The sequence below is a fragment of the Tamandua tetradactyla genome, chromosome 4 (assembly GCF_023851605.1).
Source record: "Tamandua tetradactyla isolate mTamTet1 chromosome 4, mTamTet1.pri, whole genome shotgun sequence".
In the NCBI taxonomy this organism is placed as follows: domain Eukaryota; kingdom Metazoa; phylum Chordata; class Mammalia; order Pilosa; family Myrmecophagidae; genus Tamandua; species Tamandua tetradactyla.
Window position 1 is genome coordinate 8265657 of NC_135330.1, and position 20230 is coordinate 8285886.

Consider the following 20230-nt stretch of genomic DNA (forward strand, 5'->3'; position numbering starts at 1 on the left):
GAGAGGGGCACCGGTGGAAAGGGAGAAGGGGTGGGGTGGTGGCTGGATGCTCGAGGTGGTTAGGGAGAGAACAGACCCGCACACCGGCGTTCCGGGTGCGGGGAGGGTGGGCTGCGGCTCCCCCCGGTCGGAGCCGGGCGGCCTGGCGATGCAGTCGGGTTCACGGCTGCGCTCTCCCTGCACCCCACCCCTTTACCGCATTAGCCAGCCAGATACCGCCCATTGCCCGGGTCCCATTTCAGAGCAGCAGGGCGGGGTCTCCCTTGGCCCCTTCCTCTGGGATCGAGAGACAGGCTGCGGGCAAGGCCAGACCCGGGCGTCCATTTGGGGTTCCAATCTCTTCCACGCCCCCGCCCTCCCCCCACGGAGATCCAGAGCGCAGCCGCATTCTCTGACCCTGCTCGCACCGTTCTCCGAGGGTTACACTCGACTCCACCTTCCAACACCGCAGTGGAAACTAGGGGCCGGTCGATGCCTATTCGCACCTCATTTAAATATCGGCCCTAGTACCCGCGCCTTCCCGGCCTGTGCAGCCTTTAGTCACCTCCGTGTCCTTCCCGCGGCCGCGTCCTCACGGGCTGGGGTTCACTGCCCCTGTTTTCCAGGTCTACGTCTGCGGTTGTCAGGTAGGTGGATGTGCGAGGCCCGACCCTCCTGATTCTCGAGAGGCCGTCCCGTCGCAGCTGGCACCATGCTGTCCCCTCAGAGGGCTTTGCTCTGCAACCTCAACCACATCCACCTCCAGCACGTCTCCCTGGGCCTGCACTTGTCCCGCCGTCCCGAGCTCCGGGAGGGGCCCCTGAGCACCTCTCCTCCTCCAGGGGACACTGGGGGCAAAGAAAGCAGGGGCCCCTGCAGCGGGACTCTGGTGGACGCCAATTCCAATAGCCCAGCTGTGCCCTGCCGGTGCTGCCGGGAGCACGGGCCAGGTCTAGAAAACCGGCAGGAGCCGACACAGGAGGATGAGGGGGCAGCCTCTCCCTCGGACCCGGGCTGCTCCTCCTCTCTCAGCTCCTGCTCAGATCTTAGCCCCGATGAGTCCCCCATTTCGGTCTACGCGAGGGACCTCTCCGGGGGCGAGGACGCCCACCCCCAGCCCAGCATCGTTCCCCTGGAGCAGGGCTCCCCGCTGGCTTCCGCAGGCCCTGGGGCCTGTTCCCCGGACAGTTTCTGCTGTTCTCCCGATTCCTGCTCCGGAGCTTCCTCTCCACCCAGCCCCGGCCTGGACTCCAACTGCAACGCCCTGACCACCTGCCAGGAACCCCCTTCCCCGCGGCTGGAGGAAGACGAAGAGAGTGAGGAGCAGGATCTCCCTATCTCCGAGTTCCCAGAGGCGGATGATGGGAAAATCGACGCTGGGAAAACGGAACCCAGTTGGAAAATCAACCCCATCTGGAAAATTGACACGGAGAAAACGGATGCTGGCTGGAAGGTCGCTGAGAACAATAACTCTGGTTGGAAAATTAACGGGAATATTAACTCCCGCTGGAAAACTGAACCTGGAACATTCGACTCCAGTTGCAAAACCAACACGGGAATAACGGATTCTGGCTCGAAAACAGATGCAGGGAAATTTGATGGGGGATGGAGAAGTGACGTCAGCGAGGAGCCGGTGCCCCACCGGACAATCACGTCCTTCCACGAGCTGGCCCAGAAGCGCAAGCGGGGCCCGGGGCTGCCCCTGGTGCCGCAGGCCAAGAAGGACCGCAGCGACTGGCTCATCGTCTTCTCGCCCGACACCGAGCTGCCCCCCACGGGGTCGCTGGGCGGGTCCCCGGCGCCTCCTCGGGAAGTCACTACCTTCAAGGAACTCCGGTCCCGGAGCCGGGCCCCGCCCCCGCCAGTCCCACCCCGAGACCCCCCAGCTGGCTGGGCCTTGGTCCCGCCCCGGCCCGCACCCCCACCTGTCCCTCCCCGGAGGAAGAAGAACCGGCCCGGGCTGCAGCCCATTGCAGAGGGGCAGCCGGAGGAGGGTAGAGGCGGCAGCCCCGCCGCTGGCGAGGAGGCACCCGCCGCGAAGGAGCCGGAGGATCCCCGCGCGCAGGCGGGCCTCCAGGGTAAGAGGCCGCAGGAGGTAGCCGGGAGGGCTGGGCCTTGGCCCCGCCAGGCCTCCCGACGTCCAACCCAGCCCCCTGTCTCCTCTCCATTCTGTGTCACCCGCCCTCCCATCCCCTTCTGCCAGGGAGCGCTTCGGGGAAAGGGAACCCGGGTGGGTGACTGGGTTACGGGACTAACTCTTTGCTCCCTCTTTCTCCTGCTCCTCCTCGCCTGGCTGCCCGTCCCGCTGCCCTTCTACCCTTCCTGCCATCCCGCTTGCAGCCGGTCCCCTTCTGCTCCCTCCGCCCCTGGTTTTCCGGTTCTCGGCAGACGGGCGCCCCCTGTTGGAGGGTGGGGGCGCTGGCGCAGCTGGGTCTCTGCTCCTGGCGCCTCTGGCCGGCTGGCCCGGCGCGGGGCTGCGGCTGCTGGGGGCGCCGAGCCCCTCCGACGAGCAGCTGCTGCCTGTCCGCCTGTCCCCGGTGGGCGCCTATTCGCCTCCGGCTCGGGGGGCCTTGCCCTGCCTGGCCAGTCCCGAACTGGCACTGCTGCTGTCCCCGCTCTTTCCCAGAAGTAGCACCTTCCCCGCCGCGGCTCCCCCACCCCGCCAGGTGCCCGCTCCCCCGCTGCCACCGCCATCTCGTCCGCCGAAGGCCCCTCGCTGGATCCGGAGCCCACCGCCTCCGCCCAGGCTACGTAAGACGGACCCGGGCAAGCCCCGAGCGCCACGCCTCCGGCTTGGCCGCCCCGCCCACGTCGAGGCCCCGCCACTCGCTCCGCCCCGGCCCCCGCCCATTCCACGCGGCCCTGAGCTTTAGCTCTCGGCTGTGTTTCCGGGCGCCGGGGCAGATTCTCAGCAAGTTCCCTGGTCCTGGGGAGTCTGGACCCGCTCCTCGCGCTAGGGGAGGGCGACTGCTCTCTCCGCTGGGTGGCCTGGCCCCTTTCCCTGCACGCCCGCCCTGGACGTAGTGGTTGCGGGCTTCCTCGGCTTCCACACCCAGGCTTGGTGGGAGTCCCAGCAAGTTCTCTGTTAAGGAGCTTGCATGACATTCTCTGTAGAATCCCTTGGCACCTGCAGTTCGGGCCTGACCCCCACCTTGCTCGGGAAAGGCGGAGGCTGAGTGTCCCTGAGGTCATGGGCCGGAGAGCGATTCTGGCCCCGCCCTCTCCACGCGGCCAGGCCCACGTCCTCCCCACCTAGAGGCAGTCGCGGCCCCCGGTTTCCCCTTTCTGCCACCTTACAGCCTCCCGGCCGTTGGGGCTCGTCTCCCTCCGTCTCTCCTCCCTTTCCCGTCTGTCTGTCTTTCCATTGGTCCAGGCCCCCTCACGTGTTCCCCGTGTCTCCGCGGGCGGGCGCGGGGCTGGCCTCCCCTTCCCTTGCTCGGTCACGTCCCGCCCCGCAGGCCCCAGGCCGGCCTGCGGGAGGTGAGCGCGCCTGCCCCGGGGCAGGGACTTCCGGGATCGAGGAGGTGGGAGCTGCGTGGGCCCTGAGGAAGGGAGATGGGAACGCGGGGGCGGGGAGTGCTGGGATAAGTGTAGGGTTTCACTTTAGGGGCCCGGGTCGAGCCGCCCCGTGTTTCCCTCGACCCTGCGACCCCGCCCGCTCCCCGAGACCCACCGGGATCAAGGGCGCTGCGACCCTCAGGGTGCGGAAGCCCGGAGTCCGGGAGGCACCCCTCGGTCAGTCTCACCCCACCCGTCTTGCCTTACTCCAGTCCGTAGTTCCTGGTCGTTTGCCGGTGTCCCCGGGGCTCAGCAGCTGTGGATGGCAGAAGCCCAGAGTGGGACTGGTCAGCTTCAGGAGCAGAAAAAAGGTAGGGCCCTGCCCTCCGAATAAGCTGCCTCTCACTCAGGCCCTCCTCTCCCAGGCTCTAAGGGATCGGTGTAGACCTGACCCCCTAGTCCACTTTTCTCTTGGACTGGGGAGATGTCCCTTGGGTATGCCCCGGAATAGAGAGGGGACTTTGATCCGTCTTCGCCCCACTCTGCCCCTCCCCCTGCCTTGCCAGGTCTCCTGATAGCCGTCAGTGCATCAGTGGATAAAATCATCTCGCACTTCGGGGCTGCCCGGAACTTGGTTCAGAAGGTGAAGGTGGCCTGGGGTGAGAGCTGGGGTGGGGGTGGGGGCTACTTACTGTAGCTTGGGGGTGCAGGAACAGCTGGTGGGGAGGAGCTGGAGGCATCCCTGGCTCCATCCCCACTGCATGTCCTTCAGGCCCAGCTGGGGGATAGCCGGTTGAGTCCAGATGTGGGGCACCTAGTGCTGACCACCCTGTGCCCGGCCCTCCACACACTGGTGGCTGATGGGCTGAAGCCTTTCCGGAAGGACCTCATCACCGGGCAACGCAGGAGCAGCCCCTGGAGCGTGGTGGAGGCATCTGTGAAGCCAGGTGAGGGGGCGGGCATGGGGCTGGGACACAGGCAGGGCCAGGGCCTGGCTGACATACCCTGGGTGTTCTCAGGCTCCAGCACCCGCTCCCTGGGAGCCCTGTATGGCCAGGTCAGTCGTCTGGCCCCCCTGAACAGCAGCCGCAGTCGCTTCCACGCCTTCATCCTGGGCCTCCTCAAGTGAGTGGCCACCTCCTTCCCAGGGTCCCTTCCATGGCCTGGGGGTGTGGGGACAGTGGGTAGGGCTCAGTAGCGGTATCCATGTCCTCAGAGAGAGCCTCCCCTTCTTTCAGTCTTATCTCTCATCCCCCAGCCAGAGGGGGCTGGAGTCTCTCATTTCCCTGAATTTCCGTTTTCTCTTTTCCCCCCCAGTACTAAGCAGTTGGAGCTGTGGTTTTCCAGTCTCCAGGAGGATGCAGGTCAGAGGCTCAGGTGGAATTGGGTGTGGGTTGCTGGGCTGTGGGGGAAGGAGGGTATGGGATCTTTCCTGTTGGTTCCCACAGATACCAAAATTATATTAATACGAATCTTTGATCTTATTATTCTTATGTTCAAAACTCTTCTAAGGAGTCCTATTGCCCAAATCCTCACTGTGCCCTCCAAAGACTTGGTCATCTGGCTTCTGTCTGCCCCAGGGCCTCATATAAGTTGTCTCCCATACCTAGAACAGTTCTTCCTGTCCCTCCTGCTTTTTCAGTAACCTTTATTCATCCTTTTTTTTTTTTTAATTAACGGAAAAAAAGAAATTAACCCAGCATTTAGAAATCATACCATTCTACGTATGCAATCAGTAATTCTTAACATCATCACATAGATGCATGATCATCGTTTCTTAGTACATTTGCATCGGTTTAGAAGAACTAGCAACACAACAGAAAAAGATATAGAATGTTAATATAGAGAAAAGAAATAAAAGTAATAATAATAGTAAAACAAACAAACAAACAAAACAAAACAAAAAAAAAAACCTATAGCTCAGATGCAGCTTCATTCAGTGTTTTAACATGATTACTATACACTTAGGTATTATTGTGCTGTCCATTTTTGAGATTTTGTATCTAGTCCTGTTGCACAGTCTGTATCCCTTCAGCTCCAATTACCCATTATCTTACCCTGTTTCTAACTCCTGTTGGACTCTGTTACCAATGACATATTCCAAGTTTATTCTCGAATGTCCGTTCACATCAGTGGGACCATACAGTATTTGTCCTTTAGTTTTTGGCTGGACTCACTCAGCATAATGTTCTCTAGGTCCATCCATGTTATTACATGCTTCATAAGTTTATCCTGTCTTAAAGCTGCATAATATTCCATCGTATGTATATACCACAGTTTGTTTAGCCACTTGTCTGTTGATGGACATTTCGGCTGTTTCCATCTCTTTGCAATTGTAAATAACGCTGCTATAAACATTGGTGTGCAAATGTCCGTTTGTGTCTTTGCCCTTAAGTCCTTTGAGTAGATACCCAGCAATGGTATTGCTGGGTCGTATGGCAATTCTATATTCAACTTTTTGAGGAACCGCCAAACTGCCTTCCACAGTGGTTGCACCATTTGACATTCCCACCAACAGTGGATAAGTGTGCCTCTTTCTCCACATCCTCTCCAGCACTTGTCATTTTCTGTTTTGTTGATAATGGCCATTCTGGTGGGTGTGAGATGATATCTCATTGTGGTTTTGATTTGCATTTCTCTAATGGCCAGGGACATTGAGCATCTCTTCATGTGCCTTTTGGCCATTTGTATTTCCTCTTCTGGTAGGTGTCTGTTCAAGTCTTTTTCCCATTTTGTAATTGGATTGGCTGTCTTTTTGTTGTTGAGTTGAACAATCTCTTTATAAATTCTGGATACTAGACCTTTATCTGATATGTCATTTCCAAATATTATCTCCCATTGTGTAGGCTGTCTTTCTACTTTCTTGATGAAGTTCTTTGATGCACAAAAGTGTTTAATTTTGAGGAGCTCCCATTTATTTATTTCTTTCTTCAGTGCTCTTGCTTTAGGTTTAAGGTCCATAAAACCGCCTCCAATTGTAAGTTTCATAAGATATCTCCCTACATTTTCCTCTAACTGTTTTATGATCTTAGACCTAATGTTTAGATCTTTGATCCATTTTGAGTTAACTTTTGTATAAGGTGTGAGATATGGGTCTTCTTTCATTCTTTTGCATATGGATATCCAGTTCTCTAGGCACCATTTATTGAAGAGACTGTTGTGTCCCAGGTGAGTTGGCTTGACTGCCTTATCAAAGATCAAATGTCCATAGATGAGAGGGTCTATATCTGAGCACTCTATTCGATTCCATTGGTCGATATATCTATCTTTATGCCAATATCATGCTGTTTTGACCACTGTGGCTTCATAATATGCCTTAAAGTCCGGCAGCGCGAGACCTCCAGCTTCGTTTTTTTCCCTCAAGATGTTTTTAGCAATTCGGGGCACCCTGCCCTTCCAGATAAATTTGCTTATTGGTTTTTCTATTTCTGAAAAATAAGTTGTTGGGATTTTGATTGGTATTGCATTGAATCTGTAGATCAATTTAGGTAGGATTGACATCTTAATTATATTTAGTCTTCCAGTCCATGAACACGGTATGCCCTTCCATCTATTTAGGTTTTCTGTGATTTCTTTTAGCAGTTTTTTGTAGTTTTCTTTATATAGTTTTTTTGTCTCTTTAGTTAAATTTATTCCTAGGTATTTTATTCTTTTAGTTGCGATTGTAAATGGGATTCGTTTCTTGATTTCCCCCTCAGCTTGTTCATTACTAGTGTATAGAAACACTACAGATTTTTGAATGTTGATCTTGTAATCTGCTACTTTGCTGTACTCATTTATTAGCTCTAGTAGTTTTGTTGTGGATTTTTCCAGGTTTTCGACGTATAGTATCATATCGTCTGCAAACAGTGATAGCTTTACTTCTTCCTTTCCAATTTTGATGCCTTGTATTTCTTTTTCTTGTCTAATTGCTCTGGCTAGAACCTCCAACACAATGTTGAATAATAATGGTGATAGTGGACATCCTTGTCTTGTTCCTGATCTTTATTCATCCTTTTAGGGTCCTCCTCAGTGAGGCTCCCCACTCATCCCCAGACTGGCCTTGCCCCCAGTTTTGTGTGTGTCCCTATGACACCCCATGTCTTGCTCCTTCCTAGCCTTTATGCTCCTCCTCAGTTACTTGTCACCACTTGTTCTGTGTGGGTTTATCTCTCTTGCTAGGCTGCGGCTCCACATGCACAGGGATGTGTCAGTCTGGTAACCCCACCATGTCCTTCCCTGCACCCCACCCCTTGCCCCAGTGCTTAGCCCAGAGTGAGGCTGATGTGGAGAGTCCTCTGGGACCAAGCCTAGGATGGGAGCTGATGGTGGCCTACTCTTCCCCAGGTTTGCTGTCCCTCCTGTACCTGCCCACTGGATTCTTCTCCCTGGCCCGGGGTGGCTGCCCTTCCCTGTCCACGGAGCTGCTGCTCCTGCTGCAGCCATTGTCCGTGCTCACCTTCCACCTGGACCTGCTCTTTGAGCACCACCACCACCTGCCCCTGGGCCCGCCTCAGGCCCCTGTCTCCCCAGGCCCACCTCCAGCCCTACAGCAGACAGTGCAGGCTATGCTGCACTGGGGGGGTCGGCTGGCCCAGAGCTTGCGGGGGACTTCGGGGGAGGCCCCTTTGGGCCCATCAGCCCCCCCAAGTCCACCCACATCAGGTAGCTGGTGGGAGCAGCTGACCCAGGCTTCCCGGGTCTATGCATCTGGGGGTACCGAGGGCTTCCCCCTTACCCGGTGGGGCCCCAGACGCCATGGGACTACAGCTGAAGGTGCACAGGAAAGACTCCCGCCTGCAGAGGAAACGGCACCAGGCAGAGGCGTGTGGCTGGGGAGGCTGTTTGGAGTGCCTGGGGGCGCCACAGAAACAGAGAATGGAGGCCTAAAATCCAGGTAATGGGGTGGTGCCTGATTCCCTGTGTGACCTCTGATATTCCCCTTCCCCCCAGTCCTCCAGTGGCCCTAATTTGAAACTCCCTAGGATCCTCTGGATCAGGGATTGGCAGTCTGCTTTTCTATAGCCGTGAGTTAAAAATGGTTTTTACATTTTTAAGTGGTTACATTTTAATGGTTGCATGAGTACCTCCAAAGGCTCTTGATTTTACTTCTTGGCTCTCAAAGTCTAAAATATGTACGATCTGGCTTTATAATAAGAGAAAGTTTGCCTACCCCTGCTCTAGGGCTTGACCTTTGGTGACTCTTTAATGGCTTCAGGGGCTCTCTAGTGACCCCCTGAAATCTCTCTGAGCTTCTGTAGCCACAGGACTCTTGTGACTTCTGGCCATGTGAACCTTTGCTGTCACCTCCCTAATCACCCAAAAGCTACCAGTGACCCACAGCTGCCACTGTGCCCTAAGTAGTGACCAACTCCTGACCTTTTTTGAACAGGCCTCTCAGCCTCTCTTTTCCTCCAAGCCCCTGGTTTCTTGGATTCTTTCTGGAGGTGGGGTGATCTCCATGACCCTAACTCCTTTCCTCCAGGAGACCATCCAGCTGGCTGCCCCCCGCCGTGAGTGTGTTGGCTCTGGTGAAGTGGGGGGCATCTCCCGAGACTCCCTCTTCTCCTGAGGAGCTCGAGGCCTCAGCCTCCAGCCCACTACAGACCCAGAGGTAAAAAGGAAGGGTGAGAATGCATTGGTGTGTAACCCATGTGCGCTATATATGTGTGTATCTGTCTTCACAGAGTGGATGGGAATTAGTGTGAAAGGCTCTGGGCTTTAAAGTTAGACAATGCTTGGTTTGCATTGCATCTTTGCCAGTTTTTAAAATCTGTGTGACAATTTCTCTACAAGTCTTAGTTTCTGTAAACAGGAGATGATTAAATAAATATTTTTCTGTTATGGTTGCTGAGAGAGAAGACTAAAGATAATTTTATGAAAGCATTTGGCACATAGTAGGTGCCCAGTTGGTGTTAATTTTTATTATTTTGTGTGCATACACATGTACCCATGGGTGTCCACTGAGGGACCATGCTTCCCTTTAGTGGGCTCATCTAAGCTGGTACCAAAGGTTGCTTCTACTTTGGAGTCTCGCTTTCTTTGGGTTCTCAGTCCATTGAACTAAGCTGTTTTTCATTCATTCAGCAATATTTTTTGAGTACTTTATGCCAAGTATTATGACAGTGGAGGGAGTACAAAAATAAACGTACTGGAGTCCCTGTCCTCAGGAAGCTTGTAGTCCAGTGGAAAACACTGGTGAATTAATGAGGAATCTCAGTCCTGTATGGTAAAGACCCTATGAATGAAAGACTGAGTTTTTTGGGGCCATATAGACATTGTTTCTCCGGCATCTAACCAGGAAAGGCTCAGTGATAGTGTGTGGATGAGCATCTGGCAGGGGACAACAGTATGCAAAGGTGGAGAAGCCTGAGAAACTGTGGGTACACGTGGCAGGAGTGGAGGATGCTGACAGTACTGATGGGGAGGCTGGAGGGTCAGTGTGCCAGCCAAGGAGGCTGGGCTTTCTTGTGAGGCACTGGGAGCTACTGAAGGGTCCTTAGTCCGGGAGTAATGTGCTTGCTTGTGTTCTAGAAAGATCTCCAACTGCTTTGCAGAGAATGGCCTTGCAGAGGGAGGTTAACGGAAGATTCAAGGAGACCAGTTAGATTACTCTGCAGTGGTCCAGAGACACTAGAGGCCTAAAGCAGAATGGTAGCAGTGGAGTTGAAGAGAAAGAGTAGATAGAGGAGGAGATAAAACACTAAGCACCATATGAATTTTGGTGATGGATTAGATGTGAGGAGTTGAGACACTGGGCTTTTGCTAGGAGCAGTTGAGTAGAAGGTGGTGCCATTTACCACTCTAGGAGACACAGAGTGGTTTGGATGAGTCATTTAAGTGTGCATATGTTGAAACGAAGCACCAGAGAGAAGTGCAAACATTGTCAGGTAAGTAGCTATAGAGCACAGGAGAACATTGGAGCCCCATGGTCCCTGAGTCTCTTCCAGAACCCAGTCATTGTTTACTGAGCTGAACCAACAGGGGTGCTACACATAGTGGGGAGGGGAGGCTTGGAGGTAGCTGAGCCCCACGCCCCCCTCACTTCACCCCAGCATCTCCCTCTGGCTCCTCTCAGGGCGGTCCGGGCACTCTGTGACCACACTGCTGCAGGACCAGACCAGCTAAGCTTCAGGCGTGGGGAGGTGCTGCGTGTCGTCGCCACGGTGGATGAGGACTGGCTCCGCTGTGGGCGGGATGGAGCAGAAGGGCTGGTGCCTGTGGGGTATACCTCCCTTGTTCTCTAGCCCTGGGACCCTTTCCTGCATATGTGCCCACCTCCACCTGGGAATGGAATGGCCCATGAGCACGAATCCATGGAAGCTGTCATCCCAGAAGCATTTTCCCTGTCTGTAAAATGACACTTCTTCCCACATCTAATATTTAAAATAAACTTTCCTTCTTCTCTTCCTTGCCCATTTGTAAGGTGAAATCTGCCCTTCTTCCAAATATGTAAAAAGGAATTCCCCTCTATGCAGTCTCTTTCCTTTTTATTTAAGGGAGCATCTCCCTTCCTATCTGCAAAATGGGAATCTGCCCCCACCCTAACTTCTTCATCTGTAAGTGGACTGTGCCAATATGGTATATACCTTGGTTCCCAAGGCTAGAAGGCCCTCTAGCATCCTTCCTGTGTATGGAATCATCTCTCCTCCATGCATTCTATGTTGCCTGTATTTATTGAACATTCATGCTGTACTAGGTGCTGAAGCCTGGACAACCCTGGTTGGTGGGCCTGTGGTATTGGTCTGCCTCTTTCCTCATTTGTCCCAATAAAGTGTGGGAGTTGAAGGTGTGTGTGTGTGTGTCACTGTGGGCTCCAGGACCTGTGCTGTGGGGGAGGGCAGGGAGGCCCTCTTATGATGCTCCCTTCCTAGCCCAGGTTCAGCTCTTTACTGTTCCCCAAGAAAGGGCAAGTGGTCCCTGATTGTTGTTTAAATCTCAGAAGTGTTCTCTATTCTGAGACTGGATTGCTTTGCTTTGTTAGGTTGATATGGTAGGAGCCTGAGTAAATATGGGGGATTAGGGAGGATTTAGCCCTTATCCTACTTCTAGATCATATCCGAGGTGAAAGGAAAGATTAAAGTATTACAAGAAGTAATAGTCTTTTCTATTTAATTAATATGACTACTCTGCAGTGATATTTCACGTAAAAGCAAAATAACTGGACATTTATTACTTTATTAGGAGTTAAGTTTCCTTTCAATCTTTTGAAATAATAAAAATTGCTAAAAGATTCTTTAGAGATTCGAGGATAGAGTTAGGAATCACTGGAAAGGATTGCCCAGATAGATGGGAAATCGCCAGAAAGATAAGAAGACTAGAAAGCTATATTCATAATCAGGCAATAACAAAGTTAGGGGGAAGCTGAAAAACTCATGAAACACAGGAGAAAGGAATCTGGAAGTTTTCCTTCATTGTTGAGAGCTTTGCTGGAGAGGACAATGGGCAGGTGATAGAATAGAGGATTTGGAGAAGCAAACATCTTAGACTCAAAGCTTTGGATGTACTTAGGAGCAGGCTTGGTTAGGCTCAAAGCCTCTAAAACTTAAACATTCCCCATTCCTGGTCAACTCAACTCAGGTCATTTATCTGCTCTTTGCTTTCATTTTGCATTTTCCGTCTTGCTGCCCCATCAGTTTTAGATCTCAATTTGCCCTCTGGGTGTTTTCTAGGACATTGTCTCTCGTATTGGATTCTGAGGGCCTCTGAATATCTTATGAGTCTGAGTTTTCAAATTTATGAAACTTTTTCAATAGCAAATTACTACTACTATTTACTATTTACTACTGCAAAATAAGTTTAAAAGTATAAAGTGGTAGAAATGGGAGACTGCTGTTACTTTGACAATAGGACCAATGTTCCTCAAAGTGAGATATGCTTGGTAACCTTGGGGGTCCCATGAGTTCTAAAGTCTGAGAAGCAATAATATAGAGTTTTCATTTCCCATGAGTCAATTTGTCTTCTCTGTTTCCTGACTCCCACTCCCATGTGCTTCTGCTTTAGAATGGGTAATGACAGATATCTAGAAAGAGTCCTAGAATGACACTGAGAATTCCAGTGAGTTCTGGCTTGATCTGATATTTGCAATTTAAATGGCTTTCAGGTAGGAGGTAGTAGAGCAGTAGAACTTCCTTGCAGAACATGAAATAGAGCAAACCAACGATACAAAACTTAGTTTTATACCATTATATATTATCTAGAATAGAACAGCTGTAGTAGATACCAAAGGTTAAGTACAAAGATAAAAAGATTCAATTCAGAAAATGTGACTATCAATGTATTGCTTTGCAGTTGTGAAAAGACTGCATGTAACAGCAGGGCACCTTAATCCAGAATCTAGAACCCTAAATCCTTGTAGGAGGACAGCATGAGCTCTTACAGCCAGTTGTCTTACTGCTTCTGAGCAACTGGATTCTAGCTGAACTACTAGCCTGGATGTCTGATCCATGTCTAAGACAAAGATTTTATTGGGGTTTCCAGTTGTTGGTAGGAGCGGGTTTTTTCTTCCTTCATTAGTAGGGTCACTCTGGCTATGCCTCACCCTTTCTTGTTTGTGGACGAGCATACAGACTTTGGAGTTCTGGTTCTAACACTAGTTACTAGGTGTTCTTTGTTGAGTTATTTAATTTCCCTGAGCTTTGGTTTTCATTCAATAAAATGAGAACAACTTGAGAGGGCTGTTATCTGGATTAACTACCCACCTATATATGATCTTGGGTAGGTTACTTCTTGGTTGCTTCAGTTTCCTCACCTATGACTGGAATATGATACCTACCTAAATTGGCTGTTTTGAGGATTAATGAAATAAATGAATACATGTAAACAGTTTAGAATAGTCTAGTACATAGCTGCCTAAAAAAATGGGGCCTAAAGTTATTATTGCCAACTTCAGAGGTTGTTTATGAGCATAAAATGAGGTGATGCATATTTGTGCAAGGGATAACGGCATGTTTGAGAAACAGATAGACATTTGGTGTGGGTGATTATTAGGCTGATTACTTTAGGCTAGGCTGAGACTAGGAAGATCGTAAAACTAAGGAAGTGAATTTATCCAGTAGTCAGCATCGGTGAGCGTGCTCTGTGTGGGGCCCAGGATGCTGATGATGTTGTTTTAGAAAGATCCCTTTAGAAACAGGACGGAGGAGATACTAGAAGATAAATGGAGTGTAGGAAAGAGAAAACACAGCAAGCTCACCACACCGCAGTTAGGAAAAGTTTTTCCATTTAATACTAGACTTTCAAGGATTGAGATGCAAGCTTTTTATGCAATTACATCCAATGTTAAAATTGGTAATACATAATTTACAAAGATTAACATCAAAACAATCATCTATTTAGATATGCTTCTGTAAAAAGGAAATATATTAGCAGCATTTATATTTTCCGCAATCACACAGCCTACAGACATGCAGACTAACTCTGTATCTATTTGCAGTGATGTAGTGCTTTGCCCCGCATTTCAAACACCAAAACCCGCCTAGCAGCTGGGGGTTTCTTTTTATTTCGTTATTATAAAATAACTGAAAAATAAAAAAAGGCATTAATTTCTACACCAGTAAGAAAAAACAAGTTTTTGCACTTACCTAACATTTGATTGTCTAAAAAACATTTCAGTTTTTAGTCTTTCAACAAAAGAAAGATAAAATGACAGAGCGTAGTGTCTTTTGCTTCTGTTCTTGCGTTTTACAAAGTTTTTTTTCTTTCTTTTTTGTCTTTTTTTAAAATTTTAGTGTTTAACACTATTAAAGGAAACAATCAATTTTAATCTTCTCTTTCTTGTCATTTTCCTGCTTTTGACTAAAAGGAGACCCCCAAAGTGCCCCTATTCCCACCTCCCTCCCACCCTCTCCCTGCAATGAAAACCAAAAGAAACCACTCAAACGGGCTTGGACATGCGATTTTTCCAACTCCACACGTGAGTATCTTATACCCAGGTCTCTTAGTAATGTACAGTGCTTCTCTACAGTAAGAAAATACTCCAAACTATTTTCTTAATTCTCTTTTTTCTTTAATAAAATATTTATTCTGCTTTTTCTTTGCTCAAGGGGATCTTTGGCATCCCCTGTCTCTTTTGTTTTGTTTTTTCCCTCAAGATTGACACAGAAAGGAGATAAAAGAAAAAAAAGATTCAGTGGAATGGAAGGTGGTCAAGGTTTCTACCTAAACAAGTCAAAGTGTCGTCATCATAAGGGAAATGTACAATTAGGACAACATTGGTCCAATATTAGGAAAAAAGTAATGGGAACATTTTTACTACTTGTATTGCTTACCAATCACGCAGCAGATATATATATGTATACACACACACACACACACACACACACACACGACTTGGCACATTTAAAAACCATCTTTTCTCTTATAAGAACATCTAAAAGTATATGCATATGTATGTCTCAAAAGACAACAAAACAAAGCTTTTTAAATTTTATTTTTAAAGAGACAGTATAATCTGGTAACTTCTGGTCAAGAGAATGAGAAGAAGAGAGACACCCTGAATATCCCTCCTGACTATGAAGTCACTCCGGAGGATGGAGGGAAGATGGGACAAGGTGTGTGGAGAACACACTGTCTCTTTAAGAGATGGACATCATGAACTGTACAATTAAGAACATAAAAGTAGTGTTTTCAGTTGATAATCTACAGTCATGACAAATACTCTTGATAGGTGAATACTGTTCAATAGTTTATGTAGTGACTTGTTGGGGGGAGGGTAGAGCTCTTACGTAGGTTTTTAAATGTTTTTATTTTGAAATGAATTTCCACTCGCACAGCACAGCAGACACACAGGAACCACAGCGCATCAAAAACAGCACATGTGCTGGCGGGGGCCTGGCCTTCTTATTAGAAAAAAAACTGTTGGGCAAGTTATGAAGGGTAGAACAAATAAAAATAATTACAAGAAGTACTGTGCCCTTCTGACCCCATGGGGGCCCTCCCTAGCCAATGATCCCTTTTTGAGGAGTAGAGGTAAGGAGAGGGGCAGCAGTTACAAGTGCTTTGAGTTGTCAACTCACATTTTACTTTGACCTGGTTGGGCAAGAAAGGACAGAAAAACTTTCCTAGTCAGGGATGTGGAAAGAGGCCTCAGCTACCGTTTTTGTTTAGGTGTCTGGGGTAGCTCCTGGAGCCTGTAGAGAACAGATGGGTCGGAGTGGGGATCCTAGCCCCATCCCTTTTGATTCTGAATTACACCTGGGTATGGGAAGCAGCTTCTTAGCAGTGCCTGTAGGATCTGGGGATGACACAGGGAAACCCAAGCTGGGGGGAGGGGCATGTGTTCCGAAGTACCAATAGGCTCTGGTCATCCCCAATGTGCTCCTCCCTCCTCCCCACATTACTAATTCTTAGGGTGAAGCAAATGGAGAGGAAAATAAATTAAAATGAACTGTCTTAGACAGATTCCCTTTCCACTTCCTCTCCAACAGCTCCAAGGCTTACTAAGTACCTAATGTCAACGGTATGGCCTCATTCTCCTTGACTGGACGGACCCTTCCCACCCCAGTCTATACCCAGAGAGCAGGAGGCAGGACTGACTAGCTCCACTGGATCCCAGATGCTCGAGGTTCTCATTCTCTGAGATTCACTTCCGAAAGCTGTTTTCTGGGATAAACAAAGTACGCCTTCGCAGTTTCCTGCCTGATCCTTCCTCCAGCAAGTAGGTCACATCTATGGCTGAAAACAGAATCAAGAAAGCTCATCAAATATCACCTTCTACTCCTTTTTCCAGACTTGACCTCCAAGGAGATCACAGGAGTTCAAGTATTCTTTTTCTGACATTTAAGCAATTTAAGCCCTCCTTCAGTGCTAGATAAAAAGTGTTATTCTGTAGGGAAGGAGATCCTCTCATCTCCTAAAGCATAACTTAGAATTACATAATTTTTACTATTTCAGACTCTTTCAAGATATAGTTTCATTCCCAAGATATAACAAAAAGCAGGCCTATGAAAGAACTACACTGTTTTCTTAGAATATTTCCCATTCCAGGTCAGTAATCAGAAGCTGTTCTTCATTCCCTCCCCACTTATTTCCCATTGGTATTAAACCCTAAATATGAACCTAGTCCTTACCATTTTTTCCAGGGATTTTTTCAAGGAGATTGAGCAAGATCTGGTTGAGTCTTTCACGTTGGTTATGCCGTCGTTCCTCAGGGGTATAAGCTGGTTGGGGTTCTTGATTGCTTTCCTCTGTTTTTTTTTCACCCTCACTGGTTTCTGCAGTTGTCCCCTCCCGTTCTGGTTCTTCCAGGTTGGGCAACTCATTGACTGCTTGTTCCTGACTGGCCAGAACCTCTTCAATCAAGGGTAGAGCATCATCTTCCTGGCCCAAGTCTTTTAGGGGTGGTTTTGAGCGCTCAGACTTCCAGGATGATCTGCCAGAAGGATTTATGAATTTAGGGCAAGGCTGAGCAGAGCACTTGGGGATGGAAGGGTAGAAGCCTCAGGATGGCGTGAGATACTGTGGTCTAACCGTTAGAGCTATGTCTCAAGAGGTAAGAAATTTGGCTCAGGTCTTTACTGTACTATTTTATAATTATTTGAACAAATTACTACCCTTTTCTGAAATTTAACCTCTATTTGTAAAATTCAACCTCTCTTCTTCTTCCTCTTTGGAGTCTGAGGCACAAATGAGATATGAGTCCATAAAATATATCAGGGCCAATAAAATTACTTAGCTGATTCTAACTGATTGCTCACAAGTATAGAGAATATTTGATACTACTGGTATCAAGACTATTGATACCAACAGTCCAAACACAATAATAAGTATTTAAATAGAGTTTTAATGTTTCCGGAATTCCTTTTTACATCTATTATCTAGTACTTTTCCCCTTATGGTAGGCCACTGACATAGGTAAAGCAGTTGTTATAACCCCATTTAACAGATGAAGAAATTGAAGAGAAGCCTTCTGGGCTCTTTCAGCAGGAATACCCTTCTAATGTACAAAAATGGAAAAATAAAAAAATATGAACCCAAATGAAACTACTCTTTGCTCAGCTAAAACTGTGTACTTCTGGCTACTTCTGTTCCTTGATAGCTGATGTACCCTGGGGAAATGGAGGAAGCTTGAGGACAACTAAAAAGACTTTTTCAATATGTCTGGAGTTCTATTCCAATTCCTCTTTTACTTCTCTATCTCTACCTCTCTGCAAGCCCCTCCGGGCCCTGCCACATTTACTGAGACCATACCTACCCAGGTCTAGTTCCTCCATGCTACTGTTGGTACTACACTGGGCAACTGTCTCAGAGAACCAGGAGGTCAGCACCTACCCACCCAGCCCCATTTCTAGCATTTTTTTTTTTTTGCTGGGTTTCAAGCTCTTGGTCAATCTGTAGGATCATCACATCCCCCCATAGAACTCACCGCCCTCCATTCCTCTTGTAGTTGTCTGGGACATAATGAGGCTGCAGAAAAGAGAAAGGGAAAGGTTAAGAATGCATATTTCAGAAACTGGCAAAGCTGGATCAAATGATCAGGATAAAGGAAGTGGGGAGGTAGAGAGATAAAGAGGAAAGGGCAGGAAAAAAAAGGGCCAAAATCCTTAGAAGTTGGGGGACTGTTTCAGAAGTTCAGTACTTCTATCAACTGCTGGCCACAGTGGATTTTTCTTTCTTTCTTTTTTTTTTTTTTAGCATTTTGTAATCCTAGAATGACAGTAGAAGGGATAAACTCACAATCCTCTTTGCTCCATCTCATCTTTTAAGTAAAGTTGGGATTTCAAAACTAATTATCAAGTACTCCACTGCTGACAGAGAAAGCAAGATCAAACAAGTCTAGATAAGAGGAAGGGACCTGGTGGTGGGAAGACAAAATATTGTTAAGAGAAATCTTGCTACTCCCCTTTCCCCAGAAAAAAAAATAAAAAAAATAAAAACAGGAACATAAAGGTTTACTTTCTGGTTAGGCTATTTCTAAGAATTCCAGGATCACAGATATAAATTCTAACAGGCACACTAGTAAGAGACCCAAAGATGAGGAGCTCAGCCCAGAGTTTCATTATAGCAAATAGAGAGATCTTTATGCTATGGTGAATGGCACAAAATAATTTGCAGAGTATAAGCAACGATTTTAAAGAAAAAATACAGAGGAAGAGGCTGAAAATGAATATACCAAAATGTTAACAGTAGTTATTTTCTGGGTAGTGGGAAAATATGCAATTTTTTTCTTCTTAATATTTCCCACATTTTTCAAATTTTATATAATTATCATGTCTTACAGTTTTAATCTAGGGATAAAAGGAAAAGCACTGAATTAGTTTCACCAAAGCTTTCTCAGGGTTCTTGCCATTTGTCCTTCTGCTTTAAATTGTGGGTGTGAAAAACAAAATGAAAAATAAAAAAACAACAGATGTGGCTTGGGCAAAGACTAAGAAAAGGTAAGGGGGGGAAAAGAGGAAGACTTCCATCAAGTTGCAACAATATAATCAACAATTTCCTAAAACATAGCCCATGAGAAGAAATGCAGAATAAATGTATTTATGCTGTTTAATATGTCCCAAACATAGACAGAGATTTCCATGGTTTGGGATAGAAACAGGATGTAAAAGCAGGGAGCCACTCTGAATTCCATAGATGAGACCAGATTGCTCTGACACACACTGTTAAGAGAGGAAGGATACTTACTGAGAAATCTCTTTTGGGAGTGAGCTTCTTAGGGAAATGCTCAAAGGCATAGGATTTAGTGCAGACAGGATAGCGGTTCCGGTGGATCTTGTAGAACAAATGTGCTGACTTGTCAAGCCGATAGTCACAGATGTACACATCTTGCTCCTTCACTCCTTTGGGTCGCCCTAAGAGTCCAAACACTGTTAAAGAACCTTCTACTTCTTCTCTCACCTTGAACTGTCCAGATATGACTGGGGTAGCAGCTAGTATAGCATTAGACCCATAAGAGGGAAACACTATAGCTATTTTGAGGGGTAAAACAAACAAATGATCATTTGGTGTTTGCAAGAAAAAGAAAAAATCCCAGACACTAATGTCAAGAAAAGGAGAAAGGGAATGTGAGAGTAGAAGGGCATACATAGGATTAAAAAAAGAAAACAGAAGTGGAGATTATATGAGTACTACAGGAAAAACACTTTGAGGGAAAAAAGAGAACATATTACAGGGGAGTTATGATAAAAGAATGGAAGTATAAAGGAGGAAAGCAATCTAGGAAATGAAAACTTTTTAACTGGGGAAAGGAGGAGTCACAGAGGCTCCAAGGAGTCTGTCAGTCTTTTGAAGGGAATATGTAGTCTTCTGGACTATTTTGCTATAATGCTAAGAGAAAAACCTAGGCTATTAAAACTCTATGTTTGCTAATAGTGAAAACTAATATATATACATGGAGCATTTACCATGAGTCATAAATTGGACTATGTGCTTCTGTAGACTACTGCATTTAATCTTACAAAGCTCTCTAAGGTAGATGCTAATTCCTATTTTCAGAAGGAAATCTGATAGGTTAAGTACTTACTCAAGAGCACATTGGTAAGGATGATGGAGATGGAATTTGAAATAAGATTGTCTAACTCCATAGCCTATACTGTTAAACTGTGAAGTTTAGAAAACTACTTAAAAATATATATATAAAGGGTTGGTGAGGGTCTTCAGGATTTCAAAATGAGTAGGCAAAAACATATTTCACAACAAATCCTAACAAACTGCTAGGTGCACAGCAGTTATTTTAAAATGTTAACTAGTTTAAAGAAGAAATTAGAACTAACATTTATTGAGTAGCAAGCACTAGTTAAAAAGAAGAAAAAAAACCCAGAATTCTGAAGCTTCA

General features: G+C 47.5%; 2 protein-coding genes across 8 annotated transcripts in view; one reads left to right on the plus strand and one right to left on the minus strand.

The window, feature by feature from the left end:
• Nucleotides 1–666: 666 nt before the first annotated feature.
• On the plus strand, nt 667–11244 carry RUSC1 (RUN and SH3 domain containing 1). Of its 3 annotated transcripts, XM_077156410.1 has the most exons (10): nt 667–2057; nt 2320–2730; nt 3750–3848; nt 4044–4120; nt 4250–4424; nt 4497–4602; nt 4795–4841; nt 7804–8353; nt 8942–9070; nt 10535–11244. In XM_077156410.1, exons 1-10 carry the CDS (start codon nt 692–694, stop codon nt 10701–10703), a joined length of 3129 nt encoding a protein of 1042 aa, XP_077012525.1. In that variant the 5' UTR covers nt 667–691; the 3' UTR covers nt 10704–11244. The 3 variants fall into 3 exon arrangements, with proteins under 3 accessions (XP_077012525.1, XP_077012524.1, XP_077012523.1); XM_077156409.1 differs by lacking the exons at nt 667–2057; nt 2320–2730 and adding an exon at nt 3189–3459; XM_077156408.1 differs by lacking the exons at nt 667–2057; nt 2320–2730 and adding an exon at nt 3384–3503.
• A 2416-nt stretch (nt 11245–13660) lies between these two features.
• The window catches only part of ASH1L (ASH1 like histone lysine methyltransferase), a 340594-nt gene continuing 334024 nt past the window's right edge, over nt 13661–20230 (minus strand). For all 5 annotated transcript variants that reach the window (XM_077156397.1, XM_077156393.1, XM_077156395.1 and 2 more), the window contains 4 exons: nt 19081–19247; nt 17822–17862; nt 16527–16828; nt 13661–16131 (listed from right to left, as the gene is read on the minus strand). In XM_077156397.1, the coding sequence (XP_077012512.1) occupies nt 16040–16131; nt 16527–16828; nt 17822–17862; nt 19081–19247 (602 nt within the window). In that variant the 3' untranslated portion in view covers nt 13661–16039. The remainder of the gene's footprint in view (nt 16132–16526; nt 16829–17821; nt 17863–19080; nt 19248–20230) is intronic.

Coding starts and splice junctions, on each gene's coding strand:
- RUSC1 (XM_077156410.1), top strand. CDS start 692: ATGCTGTCCCCTCAGAGGGCTTTGCTCTGCAACCTCAACCACATCCAC. Junction 4,603..4,794: donor TTCATCCTGGGCCTCCTCAA/GTGAGTGGCCAC, acceptor TTTCCCCCCCAG/TACTAAGCAGTTGGAGCTGT. Junction 4,842..7,803: donor CAGTCTCCAGGAGGATGCAG/GTCAGAGGCTCA, acceptor ACTCTTCCCCAG/GTTTGCTGTCCCTCCTGTAC.